A 19,074-nucleotide genomic window follows, 5' to 3' on the forward strand; every position below is an offset into this window, starting at 1 on the left:
TCCATAACTCCAATAAGACACAGTTGGTAGTTTTATTGGAATACGTAACATTTTACACAATGCTCCTTGAGGAAATGTATGTGTTCAATTGGGCTGCTGTTGTCCCGACACACACGCTCTTCTTTGTCGGCCTCGCGAGTTCATTTTGAGGAGTCTTAAGCCCCGAGTGTTTTGAGCCTCGAATACAGCCGTGCAGCTTGAGAAAAACCTAATGCGTGTGAATGTACGACAGTCTTCGTCACAGAACCAACTATTAAAGTAAATGCTGCTCTCAAAACCAATCGTGTGTGTGCACGCGCTGAGTGCGCACAGCAGGAAGAATAGAAATGGCTTATACAGAGTTGCATAACGGATATGCTGCATGGGTTTACGTCATTTCTGTGTTACTGTCAATAGATTAGATTATGTTTCGAGCCCATTGGCTATGTGAAATCTGAGGACCTTCACTTACACACATCTTGATTGTTTTTCCGAAAATGTATTTAAAAGTTTAGGATTCAAATTAAATTAGTTTATTTTATTCATAAAAAACCTAGCTTGCTGATAAAACAAACAAACAGACAGAAACATATATATATATATATATATATATATATATATATGTGTGTGAGTGAGTGATTGGCCGATAGCGACCGAGATGTCTGGGATGTTCATTGTATTCCAAACAACCACCAGAGGGCAGTGTTGATCTGTAAAACTGACATTAAATTGTGACTTGCAGTTAGATCAGTGACCCCTTGTGTTTGACCTGAGACATTTCAACAAGGCGTTAGCTGGACGTGTTCAATGCCACACGGGATAAATAAGAACAGAATTGAAGGATAGCAGATACACATCTGGAATAGAACAAGGATGTAGAGACATGGTGGTATGTCCTCGTCTTGTTTCTGTCATTTTTACTGTCATGCCATCTCTGTTCTCTCTCTCTCTCTCTCTCTGCCACACTCACACATACAGATGTGCATACAAACGTGAACATACACTGCTATATTTGGAGTTGACCCCAGTGATTAGGTCATTAAAACAACTAGTGTGAGTGTAGGTGTACGTGCGCCAAACTCATTTTTTAAAAAGGACAAAAATAGAGAGATTTGTCTTTCCTTGCTTAATAGCTTTACTTACAGCCATTGGAATTTCTGGAATATGGAGATATGATGAGGAGCGATATGAGGTCAACTGTATAAACACTAAATTCTCTGCTGTTCTTTTCCATATTGAGTCTTAAAGCACTGTGTTATCAATGATGGCATACCATTTCTGTTGCTACAACAATGCCATGCACTCTATCAGAGCATTCCAGTCCACATGAAGACGAGTAGCCCACAGAGTTCCTGTCAGATATTTGGCATGTCTGATTTTCTGAACTGCACAATACTGATATGATAAATAATACAATCTGTAGTAAGCAGGGCATTGCTGGTGGTTTGTAGATATGCCTGGTAAATGTGCAAGGAGATGCAGAAAGATTTGTTTGTTTGCGGTATTCAACAAGAATATTGTCCTAACCTTGCAGTTGGTTGAAGCCGGCTGTCAGCTTTCATTCTTACAGCGTCCTTTACATATTTTCAAACACACTAGCTGTGCTGATAATCTCTGGTTCAGGAGGAAAAATGAGGGGGAGATCCTAAAAATAATATGTAAAATAAGTTTTCAAAAATCACACCTGGTATGGATCCAGCACTAACCTTCACACTGTTATGTTACTAAATGAGTACAGCATTTTTGATAAATGCATGACAAACTGGAAGAAGAAACGCATACACACACACACACACACACACAGAAGCATGCACTTGCACGTTTGTATTCATTTATCAATGTGGGAAACCTTCTGCGTCTGATTATTAAATAACGGGGCAGAAATGCAGCCCTGGGGCTGACTCTTGGTCAGCCTTATCTTGCCCTGCATAATCTCTCAGAGGTGTTTGTGTTCCCAGCAAAATACATACACATGTGCATGCAGGAACATACCAGCATTCGTAGTGAGTGTGCGCAGACATTAACAGAAGAATAAATAGAAAAAGAGAGAGAGATAAACAGATTTAGCCTGTAAAGGTTTACTTTTCATCTGTTGTTCAAACTTAAATAAACATAAATCTGTTGCAGGCACATTTCAAGTTCAAAGACAAGAACATGTACACATCTGTGGTTTCATGTGTGAGCCTGGTTAGGCTTTGGTTAATCTCTAGTTCCCGAGTACATGAAGGGTTCACGGTCCACAGAAAAAGAGTATTGAGATCATAAAAACATTCATACAGTATTTGCATGGAAAAGATGTTTTTTGTGCCTACATGTGGCTACTTCTCATTTTGTCAAGTGATTAGAAACATAAAGCGGTACATTAGCCTCCATTCTGATCCGTTGGACCTCTTCTTTGCTGCAGGACTGTGCCCCTCATTGTTGAGTCTGCTGGGTCCAGACCAGGCCAGCTGTGGTACAACAGACTCCATTGTCTTCTGTTATATGAAACTGTTGTGTGTAAGAAACAAGACAACAAGTGAGATCACCATCTACGAAGCCAGTTGTTACCCCCCATGCACGCATCAATCCTGGATTTACTGGTGTGGAATGAAGGTTCGACTCGGAAAGAGGTGGATATGATGGTGAGGGAAAAAAAGAAGTTTGTCTGGATCTGAGAATGTGTTAGCACGCAGAAATATGTGTAAACAAATGACAAATTAATCATTTCTTATTTTAATACATTTAATAGTGCATTTTGATTAACCTGTACAGAAATAATATTAATAAAAAAGATAAAACATTTTTTCATTTCTGTAACACAAAGCGTAACATTTACAATAAATGATACAAAACAAACATATATCTGAGGTATAAATATATTTGTTTTAAATTACTAATTGTCATGCATTATTATTTGGCAGAGACACAGTTAAAAGTACGAACATTTACGATATGAACAATGGCTTAGCGAATTAATCATACAACTCAACACGAAATATGCGCGCCCTCAGATTGAAGCATGAGTGTTATGAATGAAGAAGGTTATGAGGACCTAAATCTCTTACTTCTTTTTAAACACTGACACAACACTACAGAGAAAGAAGCTTACACAAAATCGTTTTCCTTCACACAAACATTCAATCTGCCTGCTATTTTACAGTAAAACCTGTAAAATCTCCACCTTTATAAAAGGACCATTTTTCCTCTGTTTACTACTCATCTTTATAGGCCAAGCCGGAGGTTTCTGTTGCAAGTTAGAACAGTGCATTGTTTTTTTTCTGTTCTCATGTAAATCACTATACTTCTGGTGTCCGCCTTTAAACAATACAAAAGTGAATTGACTGTGCTCTTCACAACACTAACTCTGAACCTTGTAATATCGGAAAGCTATTTTTTTTTTTAGCTATTTCAAATTTGGTCCATTAATGTAGATCTGTTGGTATTACATTTCTAGCTCTGTTGGTGTGATCCTGTGAAATATGCAACATTCCTTGTCTCTAACACGGATCCTTGGTCACAACCGCTTCCTTATGAGCTCTGACTGTCTCCCGGCTTTTTGCATTATGCCTGGTTGCTAGCATAGTAACACTCGGGGCATGCCCTTGTATCCTCAAGAACAAAATGAGGAGACATCTATTTGTATGTTAGTAAATGAGGCTGTTTCTTTGATCAGTCCCTCTCTTTTTGGTGTGCCAGCCACCGATTCTCATCCGTCTTTGCCTTCCTCTCCTGAAACACTTAAACCCTGCTATCAGCCACCTGTCATCTCACTATATCCCACCTATTGTCTCTATACTCACTCTTCATATTACCAGCAAATTCATTCTTTCTTCACCCATGGATTCATCAATCAACTGACCAACTTTTCCTCCTGTGCCATGCTGTAACAGAAAAAGGGACAGAGGTAACACAAGACAGACACATACCACTACTGTGAACAGAATACTGTATGTACACACTATGCTGCCACTGGAAAACCAGTGCGAGGAATATGTATCTATTAACCGTTTGTTACTTTGAACACTCATGCACACATACACACACACATACACCCTTGCTTCTCAGAAGCTATAGCACCCTTTGGATCACATCCTGTATCAGTGACATCATGTCTTTTGGCCCAGATAAGTGTTTGTGTGTCACAAGTCCTCTAGGCAGCACACTGAGCGTCCAAACAGAACAGTTTTAAACGATAACAACAGTCTGTTCTAACAAAATCAAAGCAAAAAAATCCTTCAATCCAGGATCCAGGATTTGTCCTTAAAATTTGACCGTTAAGAAGCTTGGACCCCATCTTACTCTCTGGTGGAATAAGTCATTTTGAGTCCTCTGTAGGATCCAAATTACGTTTCAAAGGCGCCGTTGAGTCTGTTGTTATCCAAATTGCACACTGCTTATTCATTTGTCCACGGGCACGGTGAATGAGTCACGTATCCGCGCCACCTCAGCAGCGCACAAGTGTCCATATAGTTTATTGTACCACTCTGGGAAACGACCCCTGAAAAAACACAGAAAAAGATTGTTAGCACCAACTGAAAAACATTGAATGACCAAAAAACTAGGGCTAAATCTAATCCACAAATTGTCCTTGCTCCTGTCAGTCATTCACTCACCTGCAGTCGTTCCTGGAAATATGTGTGAGTCTGGATTTGTTGGTTCCACAGGGCTCAATGAAGTAGCGAGAGGTGAGGACATTGGTCCGAACGCCTACAACACGTGCTCCTTCATGGTCCACAGATGTACACACCAGTGCACACGCTCCCTTCGGCAGGTCTGTTACCCATGTTCTGAAAGGGAGAGTAATGAGAGGTTTGGATTAAAAACAACAACATCAAACAAGATGAAGACAAATGAGAGAAGTGAGACAGATAGGGAGGAAGAGGAGGACAATGGGCTAATGTCTACCTGAGCACCAGGTGGTCTCTAGTGGGATGTGGAGCCATGGTATTCCTGACATACTGGTAGACCTCTGTCCTCTCATCCAGAGTCTCCACCACCCGGCTTTCGAGCAGGTCCTCATCCCAGTAGCCCTGCTCCCGCAGCACTCGTGTGAGAACCTCCTCAGGACTCGCAGGCACCTCCACGGTCACCTTCCACAGCCGGAGTGGAAAGCAATCATGCACCTGGAGAAACGCGTGCAAAGACCCAACAACTTAACGAGAGTTCTTTTTTTAAAGACAATTATTCTGCTGCATTTGATGTCTTTATTTGATAGGCGAGAGCAGAGAGATGACAGGAAATGAGGGGAGAGAGAAATTGGAAAATGACACAAACTGGGGTTGGATGTCTGAAGGTAATAATTAAGTTCACATGGATAATTGAATGGTACGATAAACTGTTATCAAAATCTGTAACAGTGTGAGATGTTAAATACTTGAAATCAGTTTATTTTTTATATAAACTTCAAGTGTCTTACGCAACTGTTTGGAAGCTTTCTTTAAAATATCTAATCTTATCAGTCATGTTTACAGAAATTGGAATTGGTATTACAGCCATCACTTTACGCACAACAGTCAGGCTGTGTTTCAAAGCCTCCTAATGCCCGTTAGCCAAGTCAGCTGCTTCGTTCTGCTATCAGATGATAAAGAACACTCTGCCCCTTGTGACTCTCGAACTGGAGAAGTGATAACCTCATTCAGGGCCCTTGCACACTAGACACCGGAAATGTAAGCTTGAGATAATGCCGAGGTTGTGTATGTTTGTGTGTCTCTGTCAAGCTGATGTCATTCTGGGATAGAGTCCAACACTGTGATGGGAATGAGAAGCTCAGGGCCAGGCCAGGCCAGGCCAGTTTCACACGGATGTGTTTTTTATACAGGAAACACTAACTGTTGGTTTTTCCACTCGATATTTAGAGAAGCAGAAGAAAGGGAAAGTCAGAAACAAAGAGGAAAGGAGAAGACAGGAAACACAGATAGCTGTTCTCTCTCATCAAATAATCTTTCACGAATCCTTCTATTTTCATCCTCAAACAAACTAAAAAGACGTGTGAAAAAAGACTAAAATGAACTATAGAGAGTTGATGAATATACAATTTGGCTTACCTTCCTACAGGCAAGTTCAGCGTGCTCAGGTGTGGAGCAGCTGTCGTAACCTTTAAACTTGTCCTTGGCGTCTTTGAGGAGGGCGTCTAGGCTGTCCTGCAGGTAGGCACTGCAACCTCCCTGCCTGGCCTCCTCACCTGCGAGGTCCTCCAAGCGTCGCGGCAGCAACGCTTGCTCCACATAGGAGTTCCTGCAGGGATTCATCTCCTCTGGGATCTGTGTGAAAGGAGGAGAAGGAGTACTATGAGAGCCAGGCCTTACCTTCCCATTGGTTTCTGAAAGGCTGTGTGCCGCTAGGGTGCAATGACGGTTAAATGTGCTTGATTTGACAATTTGATTTGTTTTTTTTCAACAACGGAGTAGATGAGATTCAATTTTAAGTATTTGTATATGTCTTAAAACATGTCTGGAGAGGATCTTGAAGTTATAAATGTCCTATGATAAGAGTAATCAGCAACTAAGACTCTACCTAATGTTGTGTTTTTGTCCAAGTATCTCCACCCTGATTGCATCATTTCCCCCTTAATTAATGGGAAACTATATGAAGGATGGAAACACATCACATCCTATTTTCATATCCTAGTTGGCCTCGCTCATTTTCATTTGTTTTCTCTCTCTCTGTCTGTTTGTGTGCGTCATCTTTCAGGTTTGATTTAATACTGATGATATTGAAGTCTAAGAAAAGGATTTTCATTAGATAAGAAAAGGTTTGTTGAAATGGAACGCAAATTACAATCAAATTCTTTCATAGGTCATCCTGTTATGAACCATCACTGTCAAGTACAGATCTAATTAAAAGAAAATAATTTGGGAGGTAATCAAGTTTATTTGTTGTGTGATGTGACCATAACAGGAAGCCCGGAGGCAATCTAATTAAACTAATACTAATGACCCACCATATGCAGTCAGAGAAGACTGCACTGGGCAGAGCAAACGGTTAAGGCAGAATGGGATTAAAATTGGATTAGTAATAGTGTAGTTTACTGATTATTTCTTGTTTATCCATTCAAGTGTTCTCTTTGTGGACACACAGAACCAAACTGAATGGGGTGGATTCATTTGTTTGTGGTCATTGCCACTATTCTGTAATTTAAATCCTTTCACAAATGCTTGAATTTGGATTAACTTGTCAGAGACATGAAGTTAAGTCCAGTTCGGCAAAACAGGGGCATTTAAAACAGAATGATGGCCGGCACATTCACTTTATGTAACATAATAATATAATAACACACTACTACTGACCCGGAAGAGTTTGCTGCACTCCTGGATCATGTGTGCCAGGCCGTGAGTGGCAGCCAGGTTCTCATTCAGGTCTCTCTGGTCCGGCTTTCCCAGTGTCTGCTTCCTGTTCATCACCCTTTGACCAAGGAAGAGAGGAAAAGAGGACGACGAGATTAGTAACAGCATCTATCATCGTGATAGTGGGCGTAAGAGAGGGCAGAGAAAGCGCCAGGGGTTGAGGTTGGAAAAAAAAAAAGAACACGTTTTGGAGGTTACATCTGTTGAACCCTCTTCTAGCTAAACGTGGAACAAAGTACGTGTTTTTTAAATTAGATACAGATGTTTATGTAACCTTGCTATTTCTTCTGTCTCTCTCCCCTACTCCCCTTTCAAAGTAACTATCTCCCCTTCTCTTTTCTACCCCACAGTATCTTGCTCTTTTGTTTCTTTTGATCGACCCTTTCCTGTTTTCAGAATGTACAGCATATTACATGTTATATAATCTGCTATTCAATAACTGCGTCAGTGATGGCCGTCAAAATAAAGGTTTCCTATATAATTAAAATGAGCTAATTACAGTGGTGTGGAGGCACACACACACAGACACACCTTGGCGAGGAGCTCTCCTTGCGGCGCAGGGTGTTGAGGTGGAAGAGAGACGGGGCCAGACAAACAGCCAGGTTGGTGGGAGTCATCTGGTTCTCAGACACGCTGGCCGTCACGTCGCTCAGCAGACACAGCAGCGTCCGCAGCGCCTCGCGGTTCTCATCGGGCAGCAGCAGCACGGCAGCACGCGCTGCCTGCAGACGCAGCTCTTTAGGCATGTCTGGAGAGGAAGAGGGAGAATATCATGGCTCGTTTTTTTACATTATAACGACTAATAACCACCATCATGATTCACGATGTCATATTTTTTTGTGTCCGGTGGGTAACTTGGGAAGGAGTTTGGGTTCGCCTGCCAGGATTGAGCTATAATGGGATCTGTGTAGGCCTGAGTGTGTTATATAAGTCCGCATGTGTGTGTACTCTATATGCTTCATACTTCATCCACTGGACTGTTTTTTCCAGTTGTATAAACGTTCTTAACGCAGCTATGACAATCATAGAACTTGAGGGGATGTCATGTAACAGTGACACAGAGAAGGATGAACCAATCCCATATATCACCTCATTCCACAGGTATTTCCTGCACTCATCTTGTTTGTTTTCTTTTTACAGTTTCACAATTTCTTGCTCCCTGGCAGGCAAGCATCTTCAGCTCTAAAACAATACCATCTTGTGAATTCCAGCATGCAATCTGCTCACAGATGTGTGGCTGTGTATATGAAGTAAAGGCATGTAATGTCTTGACAAGATCTTGTTTATACTTCGACTAAACGCGTCTGTTTTCTTACACTGATAAATCTGGAGGAAGGTCTCAGACAGCTTGCTAGTGAGCAGGGGTTCTGGTAAATCTCTGAAGTACTGCTTCAGCATGTCTGCAACGTCATATGCCGATTGGCCCTCGTAGTTGACGCCTCCCCCATCCACGCCGCTGGCCTCATTCATCTGACGAAGAGCTTGGATACGAGATTTAACGCCTGATTTCCTGAAAAGTCCCACCTGAACAAAAAGTGGGGGACAAAGGGAGAAAGAGTTACACTATGCATACATACATAGAAACCTGAGAAGTCAGCTTTGAACTGTTATTCCCTTATTAGCCTCAGTATGAGACCATGAGTACAGTGTTTGTTCCTATCATTAAGGCGTATCAAAAATGATTGATGTGCCCGAAGCACATACGAAGCTGCAGGCTGTTATCATTGAAAAATAATATTCTTGACTTATCCCCAAATCCAGAGCTTACAGCCGATACGGTTACATCACAGCAGATCCTGTTGACTGTATTTAAAAGAAGCTCCCATGAAACCCAGTTGGCATTTTTGTGCTGAATGTTGTGTAGGACTTCATCAGTGGCCTTTTAAGGCCACTGATGAAGTGGAACAGATGGAGTGGAACAGAAAAAGGCCATCGGCTGGTTCAGCCTGAATATTTTCCACGAGTTTCACCATTTCCAATCAGAGGCGCCTTGTCCTGCTTTGAAAAGAACTCCACTCTGTTTTCTGTTTTGCCCTTTGTTATTAGCTATTTTCTCCTCACTCCCTCTTTCTTTCCTTTATGAATGTACATGTACACGCAGACACACACACACACACACACACACACTCACACACACACACACACACACACGATGAGATAAATGTCATTGGATTAAACAGACAGACACAGGTTACTTAAAAGCTGCACACTTTGACTCTCTCCAGACCGCCACGCCACGAGAAAGAAACTAGTTACACACACTGATTAAGTGTGTATCAGCCTTTTTCCGATTCACTACTCCATCTTACGTAACATCCGGTGAAAAAATCATGGATGCATTTTTGACTGATTGGAGATGTCCTGAAATTAAAATATATTGTAACTTCAACACCTTCAAGAAAAAGCTGTTTCTTTCTCTAAGCTGTCTAAACTGAAAATAGTACTTAAAGCTAAATGACAGACCGGCAAGGAACTTTGAGATTATATGTACACTGCAATTACAGTATATGCACAAGCTCATATACATCTGTCCATACACAGTATTGTGTGTTTATTTATTTACTTAATGTTACCTGGTCAAGGCACTGGTTGCGTAAATAACGCATGGCCTGCTGAATTCCCTGAGGGAGGGGCTGGCCTGTTCGCTGGACGATGACTTGTAGTGGCACACCGAACACATTCCTGTCTTTGTAGTCCCGAACCTTGATGCGCTTCATAAACTTTGGCACAGCCCTGCAACATACACACACAAGAAAAGAAACCTCATCAATATCTGCTACATAAGTAATATTGACATGACTTCAGCAATGCAGCTGTAAAAGGATTTCTCAATGTCAGGACATGCATTCATTTTTACTAGGTCTTAGATGGAGAACCTACTTTGTAATTAACACATCTTAAAAAAACCCTGCAAGACTGAAAAACATCACGACAGAATAAGCTTGGCTACTAAAATATGTGTGTGTTTTATGTGTATGCAATGAGGAAACCAAGCGGCTGTAGCAACCTGTCTGCAGGTTTATGAGAGGGGTGGCTAAACAGGGTGAGGGGAGAATAGAGAGGGAAGTAGGATGTACGGACGGGTGTCAAAAGGGGAGAATCCCACCGTTTTAGACATCCCCACAAAGTGTCTGTCTCACTGTTTGTTACTCTGTGTGTGTGTGTGTGTGTGTGTGTGTGTGTGTGGAGCAAGTGCACACTAAGTCTATAACCACAAACCCCAGAGTTGAAACATGCAACTCCGACCGTTTCACAAGAATGCACCCACAGATGTATGGCTGTGTGTCCAACTGCATGGGTATGAGTGTGTTTAGTAGAGAGACACTAGCGTGACTCAGGACAAGCTCGTCTTTGTAAAAGCAGCCACTCACAAGACTCAGAACCACAGTTTGGGGAAAAATGGAAAAGGAGCACATTATGATCCTGGCACGGAATTCTGAATATGTGTGGGCCTTCAGCGGGCAACAAGTGGCCTCTGTCTTCCAGTGAGCCCCAGCTTGTCATAAGAATTCTATTCCTGTCCAAGGAAGGCCTCGGGTAGAAGAAACCCAGAAAGTGGAAAAACACAAGTAAATCATGCGATTGTTCACTTTCCTCATTGGACCTTTTAAAGTAAAGTAAAGTAATTCTCGTTAATTGCTAATGTGTGTGTGTTTCTCAACAACATCATTTCACAATCTCCTGTATCATGTGTTTTGACTGGAAAAAATGTCCAGTAATGTACAGTATATTCTGGTCAACAAAGTCACGTCTTTGTATATTGCACTTCTTTTCATTCAGGGCGTCCCTATGAAATTACCTATCGAATTGACTTTCCCCCAGTATTTGGCTTCAGAAATAAAGAACAAAAACGCAGACATACAGATGGAAAGAGAAGGTAAACGTAAAATCAAGGAACTGTCAAATCTGTAAAGCAGATACATTAACAGGGAGGATATTAGGTGCCACTGGATAATCAAGAGCAGCATATAAAGTGACCTCAGACCAACGTCTACAAGTGATAGAGTAGGTAGTTGTGGAGGAATAAGTGTCAAGGATATAGCTTTCCAGCCTCCAGCTCCTGTAACACCAAGAGTGCAAACTGCCATGATTGCCCCGTTGAGAAAAAGACAATGTACGCCCCTTCCCAGCAATTATGGGCCTGGGAAAAGAATGTGAAACCCAACCTCTGTGGACAGCCGTCGCCACACTATACAACAACCTGCAGATAGAAGGGACTGGGAGATGGGTGGGACGGAGGGCTAGCAGTTGGATGGATGGATGGCTGAATGGATAAATTTGTGGGCATCACTTACAAAGAACAATTAGCCTGACTCAGAAGGAAAAACAAGCTTTAAAATATCAGTGTGTATGTTGAACAATCACAATATGAAATTGCCTTCTGCTCCATACTCCCTGTGTCCCTTAAACAAGCATTTAATTTCCCCCAGTCTACTCACCAGCTGAAGCCATGTTTGTTTGTAGGGGTGTGTCTCTCCAGCAGAGCAGTGAGCTGCAGCAGGGAGAGCTTCTGGAGCAGATTCATCTGTAGCACAGACTGGCAGCTAATCTGGAGCTGGGCTGAGGCCAAGCTGGGCCGATGGGAGTTCTGGAAGCTCGGCCAGCGGAGTTTCTGTGGTCTGGAGTAGGTACAAGGAAAGAGAAGGAGAGAGCACAAATTGAGATGCGATTGAGAAAAGAGCACTTTAACTCTCGGGATATGCGTCATGCTTTTGTGTACACATAAACTGAGAAAATGTCACAAAGCCACACAGTCTTGGTGGTTTTATGTGCCAAGTGATCAGTTCAGGGATTACAGGGATTTAAGTACACATCAATCAAGAAACTGTCTTGAAGACTAAAAACTCGTACGCCCCCCAAATATAATTCGGCCTGTGGATTCCTGAAGGGACAGCAGCAGTCCCCATGGAGACCAAACAGCATTCCAGAGTATCCAGCAGCATTACGTAAGGAGAGAAGTCTCAGCGTGTCCCCCTGTTTCTCCATTGCTGTCACTTTCTATGGAAAACTCTTTTTTGTTGGAGCCTCGTGTTAGTCTTTCTGTTGTTTTGTTTTGTTGTCCTTGAGCTTTCCATGCATTTAAGCTCCTGTAAAGCATGTTTGACAGGAGCTTTACACAAGACTAAAACCTTGAGCCATTATAGTTGTCTCTGGGACGATCAGTTCACCCAAACAGCAACGAGTAGAATAGAAATACATATAAAAGTAGGTTTTCATTGCAACAGAACAAATAGTCAAATTGAAAAGAAGAGAGTAAATATTGTAATGCTGTGAGCACCATAAGCTAATTTGATTCACCTCCTCTATATTGGGATCGAGGCAGAAAGCTCAGAGTGATATCTCAAAAGTGGCATGAGATTTTTACATTTTTTTACTTGAGTGAACTCACCCTTTAATGTTTATACTGTGTCAGAAAGAAGACAGCATTACTGCAGCTTTACTAACCTGCTGGTTCTAGTTAGAGATGCCCCGACACCAGAATCTCTTCTCTCTCTCATCCCTTCCTCTCCCTCTCCCAGCGGGTTTCCTGTGCTGTCTTGGTCACTTCCATTCTCTGTCTCCTCCAGCCGGTTCTGCAGAGGAGAGGACGGGCACGGGGAGGCTGAGTCCAGTGCTGAATCTGAATCTTCCTCCTCTTCGTCCTCCTCCTCTTCCTCCTCTTCGCCAGCCACAGCCTCTGACCAAGCATTAACAAACTGAAAACCGCTGACGTGTTGCAGCACTTGCTCCAGTTTACGATCATCCCCCTCTTCCTCCTCCTCTCTCTCAGTGTAGGGGACGTTGTCATAAAAGCTGAGCCGACTGTCGACGGAGCCAGAAGAGCAATGACGCTGGCGTCTACCTTGACGCCCCCTGAGGGTCACTGAGTGCCTGTTATCATTCCCATTGTTATTGCGTGAACTCCCGTCCTGCAGGGCTTTTGGGAAGGTTCCAGGCTTGTGACCTTCTGGTAAGAAGAAGAAGATCATGCCATCCTCTCCCTCCTCTTCTTCTTCCGCTTGTCTGCTGTTGTCTCGAACACTGCAGTTGTTCCTGTGGTTCTGCTCATCAACTGTCATCCCTTTACTAGCTTGGCAGGGGAGGGTGGGTGGGGCAGATTTGGGTGGGGGTGTCGGCTGTCGATCTGAAGCTTGTTGGGGAATGCTGAAAGGATCAAAACCCTCCAAATACATTCCTCCCCTCTTACTAGAGCCTGCCGCTATGCTGTGGCTGCGAGCGCGAGTCACTGGGCTCGGTGTGCTCACTGCACTTCCACTGCTAGCTTCTGACTGGCTGCTCCCAGTACTTCCAGTGCTGCCGTTGCTGGTCTGAGTGGAGTAGGACACAGAGCGATTTCGGTTAAGTGTCATTGTCTGAGTGGGATTGCAGTGGTGATTGAGGTTCTGGTTGAGGTTGATACTGGAGATGTCCACACAGTTGAGCCTCTGCAGCTTGTCATCATCCAGACCCTCTTTGATGACAGGGCCACTGATTTCTATCTTCCCTCCACTGGCACACCCCTTCTTCTTTCTCTTGGAGGAGGTGCCGCTGCGCAGCCGTAGACTCTCCATCCTCTTGAGGAAGCTCTTAGCTCTTGAGCGTGTGCTTTTGCCGCTGCCACCTCCTCTGTCCAGACTTCCTCCCAGCCCTCCCATCCCTGTTTTCATATCAAAGGTGAACTGTCCGAGTGTCTCCAGGGGCGATGGAGGCATCCCATCAGACAGAGAGTCCTCATTAACGCATCCCGACCCACCTGTGCCCGAGGACGAACACATGCTAGCTACAGAGCTGGCACGAGTGGCACCGGCGGGTACAGCTTCATTTGTCAGAGCAGCGCCATGGCTCTTCTCTTCTCTTCTCCCTCTACTCCCGCTGCTGTGGATGGAGCCCACTTCAGGCTGCTCACTGAGGTCGGTCAGCACACTCTCTGAACTATTGCCTTCACACAGGGCGAGCTTGCCTTTCTGGGATACTTGGTCCTTGGGGAATGGGGGTGGGGCAGTATCTGTGGGCAGTGTGGAAAAAACCTCCAGCTCCTCCATACGGGACCAGCGCTTGCTGTCCCTCTGGAAGGTCCAGCGACCACTGATGGCACAAGGCTCGTCCTCATCGGAGTCCTCGCTCTGTATTAAGGAGAAGGAGGGATAAGGGATAGGGAGAAAGAAATAACAAGAAGAGGAGGAAAATAGAGAGGGAGGGAGAGGAGCCGTTAAGAGGACATTATGTACAGTTACGTTTTCCATTTCTTTTCGAACATTCCTCACCTTGGTCCAGGAAACGTTTTGGAGTTATGGAATTTATTTTATAATTATTGCACTTGCACATTGCCTTGTGTGCATTCACGTTCTGATCCCATTTATCTATCTATCTTATTGTGAACTATATGAAATGCACTGATATATGAAATGCACTGGTCAGCCAGTAAACGGGATTTGGTCACTTCCTTTGGACAATATATATTGAGTTGCATAGAGTGTACCTTTTCTATAAAATGCCCACACCTCCCCCAGCTTGGTTAATCTATCTCAGGGCCTGGAGGGAGTTCAGGAAATTCCATCATGACCCCCATAGCTCACAATGCAGCCGGCCAGACTGGAGTTGTTCCCCCCTACAGTCTTTATCTCCTCTGTCTGTGCATATGCACAGACAGCATCACTGATACGCTGCTACTGTCGATCCTTATTCTTTCTCCATGACAGAGAATCCACCCTCTTTCAAACACACACCATTGTACACTCAAACTAAGCTGGGAGTTTCCAAAGGAGACATCTTCACAGTGCTCATAAAACCAAACCACACGTCACAATTTGACCTCCTTCTCCTTACCTTTCTAAAGCCATATCTACAATCTGAACAACAACACAAAAAAGGTTCTAAGAGTAATTGACTTGAAAGGTTTTTAAGCAAAAATGAAAAACCCCTTTACAAAGATGCCAGGAAATTAGCAGTTTAGCATAAAATATTCCAGTTAAAAAATTGTAAAGTGCACAATATCCATGTTCCACTAGTTGAGTGCCAGTGTTCCATTTTCACTGCTCACATCCAGAAATCATTAATTATATGTTTTTCATTAGAAGTTTTTATTAAAGTTAATGATTTATCGAGGACAATAGAGACTTTCATGACATTTTCATTCCATTGTGGCTTTCTTTCTCAAGTTATGTTAGTTGGAATGTGAGATTACTACATAGATTGCGGTGGTTGGCCAATAGTGCGTCTACCATTTATCAACATTCTGGAGATATCTTATCCTCAAACCACCAAAGCGTTCATTGCAACGGTTGGTGCTTTGAACATCACAAGGAATCTGCAGGAATCTGAAAACTATTTATTATTACAATTCAACTGATAGAAAGAACAAAACCAGAAAGGACGACAAACAGAGATGGAGATTTAAGAGAGAGGGAATGTTTGGACACGAGGAGATCAGTGCATTCCTAAGCTGTCTAGGGGGGGGGGGGGGGGGAGACACACCTCTACTCGTGTTGACTACTGAAATGAAAGGTGACACAGAAAGGGCCATCCTAATGAATACCACCACACACAGAACAAGGATGTTACTATGTACCATCCTTGTTGTTGTTTGGTAATTCAGGTTGATTTGTATAAAAAGGAGCAGTGTAAAGCGTAAGTCAGTCTAGACTGTTTCCTCAAAAGCGAAATCTAAGAATGTGGTGTTTGAGGGAGTTAAATGGATCTTAAAAGCTACTTGAAAACATAACATATTGCGCTTATTGAAAGACCCTTAAGAGTGGGATCACAGACAAGAGATGTATTCTAGTTTGTTCTGCAAGGGTGCCACAAAAGCAGCATACAAACTCCTTTTATGGTGAGCCAGAAGTACGAGGAAGTGTTTGAGGAAGAAGGGGAGCATGCCTTGAGTAGGGGAGGTTCAGGTGAATTCGACTCCTTCATTTAGACATTAAAGCCATCCTCCTTCCCCCGAGGGTTCTCACAGCCCACTTGATATAGAAATAAACCCAACAGGTGCCTTCTCATTAAACAAGACGAGAGAAAAACACAGCTTCACCCTGAGGCCAAGCGTGAACTGATGGTTGAGGTGAGGGAATGCAGTTGTGGTTGAGGAGACTTGCAAAGGGGCTTTTCAGAAATGAGTGGAGTTAATGTGTGTGCATATTCACTTACTCTTTTTCTTTGCGGTGAGATCTCCAGCCTCATTAGAGCACACTTGTTGAGGGTGTTCAGTCTCCTGCAAAAACACACACACACACATGCAACATTGGCTACATTTAAAATTGGTTTTAAAATGTTCTAGCTGTTGGATTTTTCATAAAACACAAACCTCTCACCACCAAGAGGATGTGTGATGGAAGAACTGATGAAACACAACGAAAAACAAAAGAGGGGAAGAGAAAGACAGATGGGGATTTTGGGTGCACCCAGGCTGGCTAATGAGCTGCTGAAGGATAATCTCCACATGAGCGGGAAGAGAAAGAGAGCGAGACAGAAAAGTAGAGAGCAAAGAGAATGAAATCTGCTAGAGTGGTGACGAAAACTTGGGGAGGGGACAGAAAGCTTATCCCCCTAGCCACCTGGAGAAGAGGAGCGAGAGGGTGGTGGTGGGGTCCACCCTCTAGAGAGCTCTTAGAGCAGATCATGTAGCAATGGAGAGATGAAGGTATGGGAACTGGGGGATAGTTGGGGTTGTGGGGAGGGGGTGAAAGGCTGCCAAGAGAGGAGACATTGAGAGGATAGCTTCCAGATGCATGGAGGGACACCTGCTGTGGTTTATTACTTACAGTCGGAATTTGATGAAGGAGTTGACTCCGTTAAAAAGCTATTAACTTCCTCCTCATATGCTAATTAATATCGCAGGGGCACCAACTAGAATGCAAACCCAGTATTCTCCAACGATACTCAGTCATTTAGCCCTTTCTCACACACACTAACTAAGATGTTTTAAACTTCATACAAACAAAGCTTTGAAAGCATTTACCCCCCAGTTGTGGGTAGCAAAAGAAGCAGATTGTCATATGTTTCTTACAGCATGAAAAGACTGAATGTAGAGAGCATTGCGTGACCGTAGCATCTAGAGATATGCGCTTGCCAGGTCGATACAAAAAGACTGAGGTAAATAAACACGGTCGGAGAAAAAAGATAATAACGTGAGAATGAGATCTGGACATAGAAACCTAAATGGAGGGAGGAAAATGTGCAGTGCATGGCTCCAAAGTGCTTATCATGTCATTCTTTCATCTCATCTGCAACTTTCCAAAGCATGCCTCCTTTTGAAGTCATGCCCCCATGGTTTAATTTGGGGGGAAAACAAGAGCTTGAAGAAGAGGAAGAATAAGAAGAGTGGCGCATAACATCAAAAGAAAGAGAAAAGATGCCTGTAAGGTTCAGTATGACTTGTATCTCACCTGCAGAGAGCCTCAATAGCGTCCCGGTCAAGGAAGTCATGGTCTCTGGTGACTGAAGAGATGTCGATGGGAAACTGGGCATCTAAACAGAGAGGGTCTGATTAGTGTGGGCATCTTCCTGCCGCTGATTGGATCAATGAGTTCACATAAAGCTAAAGATACAACCCCTGGCGTCAAAAAACACCCACCCACTCAAACACCCACCAGGGCCTTCCGTCCCACCTTCTACCCCCATACAGCCTTGATGAAAAGCAAAAAAGAGGAAGTAGCGTCTTAGCCGACCAAACAAACACAGCTGCAGCTTTCAGACCCGACAGGCAGGGGGGATGTGGAGCACAGAGGGAGAGAACAGGGGATTGATTGAAGAATGACAATAGGTACTCCACTGCTGCTCAGAGGTCCCGCTTCCTTTTCTCCTTCTCCCTCTTCCTCCCAAGTCTACCTCATTAACAGGATCACTTACTCACTGAGTCACAGCATTAGTAATGGTTAACAGTTAAGGCGTGCCTTAAATCATAAAGAATATTTCAGCAGTCTGGCACAAGGATGGATGGACGGATTTTGAGACGTTGTATGGAATGCCTAGACCCAACCCTAAGTGGGAATCTTGCATCTAAACCCCCGGGCCGATGATGATAAGAAAATGCTGTTCAAGGGAGGCCAGCACCTTTAGCCTACTGTACTGACTAAGGCCTATCAGTCTGCTTATCTTTAGTGGGGCAATAGTCCTGACAGCACAGACAATAGAGATTTTCCCACGGATACAAGGGAAGGAAAAATGTGTCATGCATCGGCACAAATTCCTACGGGTGTTGAGACGGCCGCAAGCGTAAATTCTGCACAGTGAGTGATTGTGGTTTGCACTTTTGTGTTGCTCTTCGTCTATGTATAAAAACAGTCTCATCACCTGTGCAGAAACACAACAAGCCTTCCGTTCAAATAGGAAACATTTCACGGTTAAGTGGCAACAAGCAATGATCCGTTGACAATGGGACCTTGGTCCTGCTGTCATCGTCCTGTAGTTACATAAGGGCAGCTGGTATGTCCACGGCCATGTTATAGTTGGAGTTGCTATATGGAGTGTAAAGAATGTTTGATGTATTTCAGTGAGTGTGTATTTAAAACTCAAGGGTCAGGCAAAGCATTCTTTCTCAACCACACGTCATTGTATGAATAACTTTCGAGGGTATAGAAAACATGTTTTTGGTTCATTTTTACAAGGTAAGAAAGATCTTTGGTCCTCAAATGTAGATTACATCATAGTTAATGTTTAGAATATAGTGTGCTGTGGTTCCTGCATAAGAACAGCAAAGCACTGGTGCTAAAGAAAAACACCCCATATTCCTCAGGAATGCTGTGCTGTGTGAGGTATGTATGCATACACAGGCGTAAGTTGGTGTTTTGTG

The 19,074-nt window shown here is 43.3% G+C and overlaps 1 protein-coding gene across 7 annotated transcripts in view; it reads right to left on the minus strand.

The window, feature by feature from the left end:
• Positions 1-2,674: 2,674 nt before the first annotated feature.
• Positions 2,675-19,074, minus strand: part of dlc1 (DLC1 Rho GTPase activating protein) — a 58,438-nt gene continuing 42,038 nt past the window's right edge. For 4 of the 7 annotated variants that reach the window (XM_031871518.1, XM_031871522.1, XM_031871520.1 and 1 more), the window contains exons 3-14: positions 17,669-17,765; positions 16,431-16,494; positions 12,750-14,407; positions 11,744-11,923; positions 9,878-10,037; positions 8,621-8,828; positions 7,836-8,052; positions 7,248-7,362; positions 6,006-6,221; positions 4,867-5,084; positions 4,575-4,748; positions 2,675-4,459 (exon numbers count right to left, since the gene is read on the minus strand). In XM_031871518.1, coding sequence (XP_031727378.1) covers positions 4,360-4,459; positions 4,575-4,748; positions 4,867-5,084; positions 6,006-6,221; positions 7,248-7,362; positions 7,836-8,052; positions 8,621-8,828; positions 9,878-10,037; positions 11,744-11,923; positions 12,750-14,407; positions 16,431-16,494; positions 17,669-17,765 — 3,407 coding nt within the window. In that variant the 3' untranslated portion in view covers positions 2,675-4,359. The remainder of the gene's footprint in view (positions 4,460-4,574; positions 4,749-4,866; positions 5,085-6,005; positions 6,222-7,247; positions 7,363-7,835; positions 8,053-8,620; positions 8,829-9,877; positions 10,038-11,743; positions 11,924-12,749; positions 14,408-16,430; positions 16,495-17,668; positions 17,766-19,074) is intronic. The other 3 variants (XM_031871519.1, XM_031871524.1, XM_031871521.1) reach the window with 1 other exon arrangement.

This window comes from Anarrhichthys ocellatus, unplaced genomic scaffold (genome assembly GCF_004355925.1).
Source record: "Anarrhichthys ocellatus isolate YVR2014 unplaced genomic scaffold, GSC_Weel_1.0 scaffold58, whole genome shotgun sequence".
NCBI lineage: Eukaryota > Metazoa > Chordata > Actinopteri > Perciformes > Anarhichadidae > Anarrhichthys > Anarrhichthys ocellatus.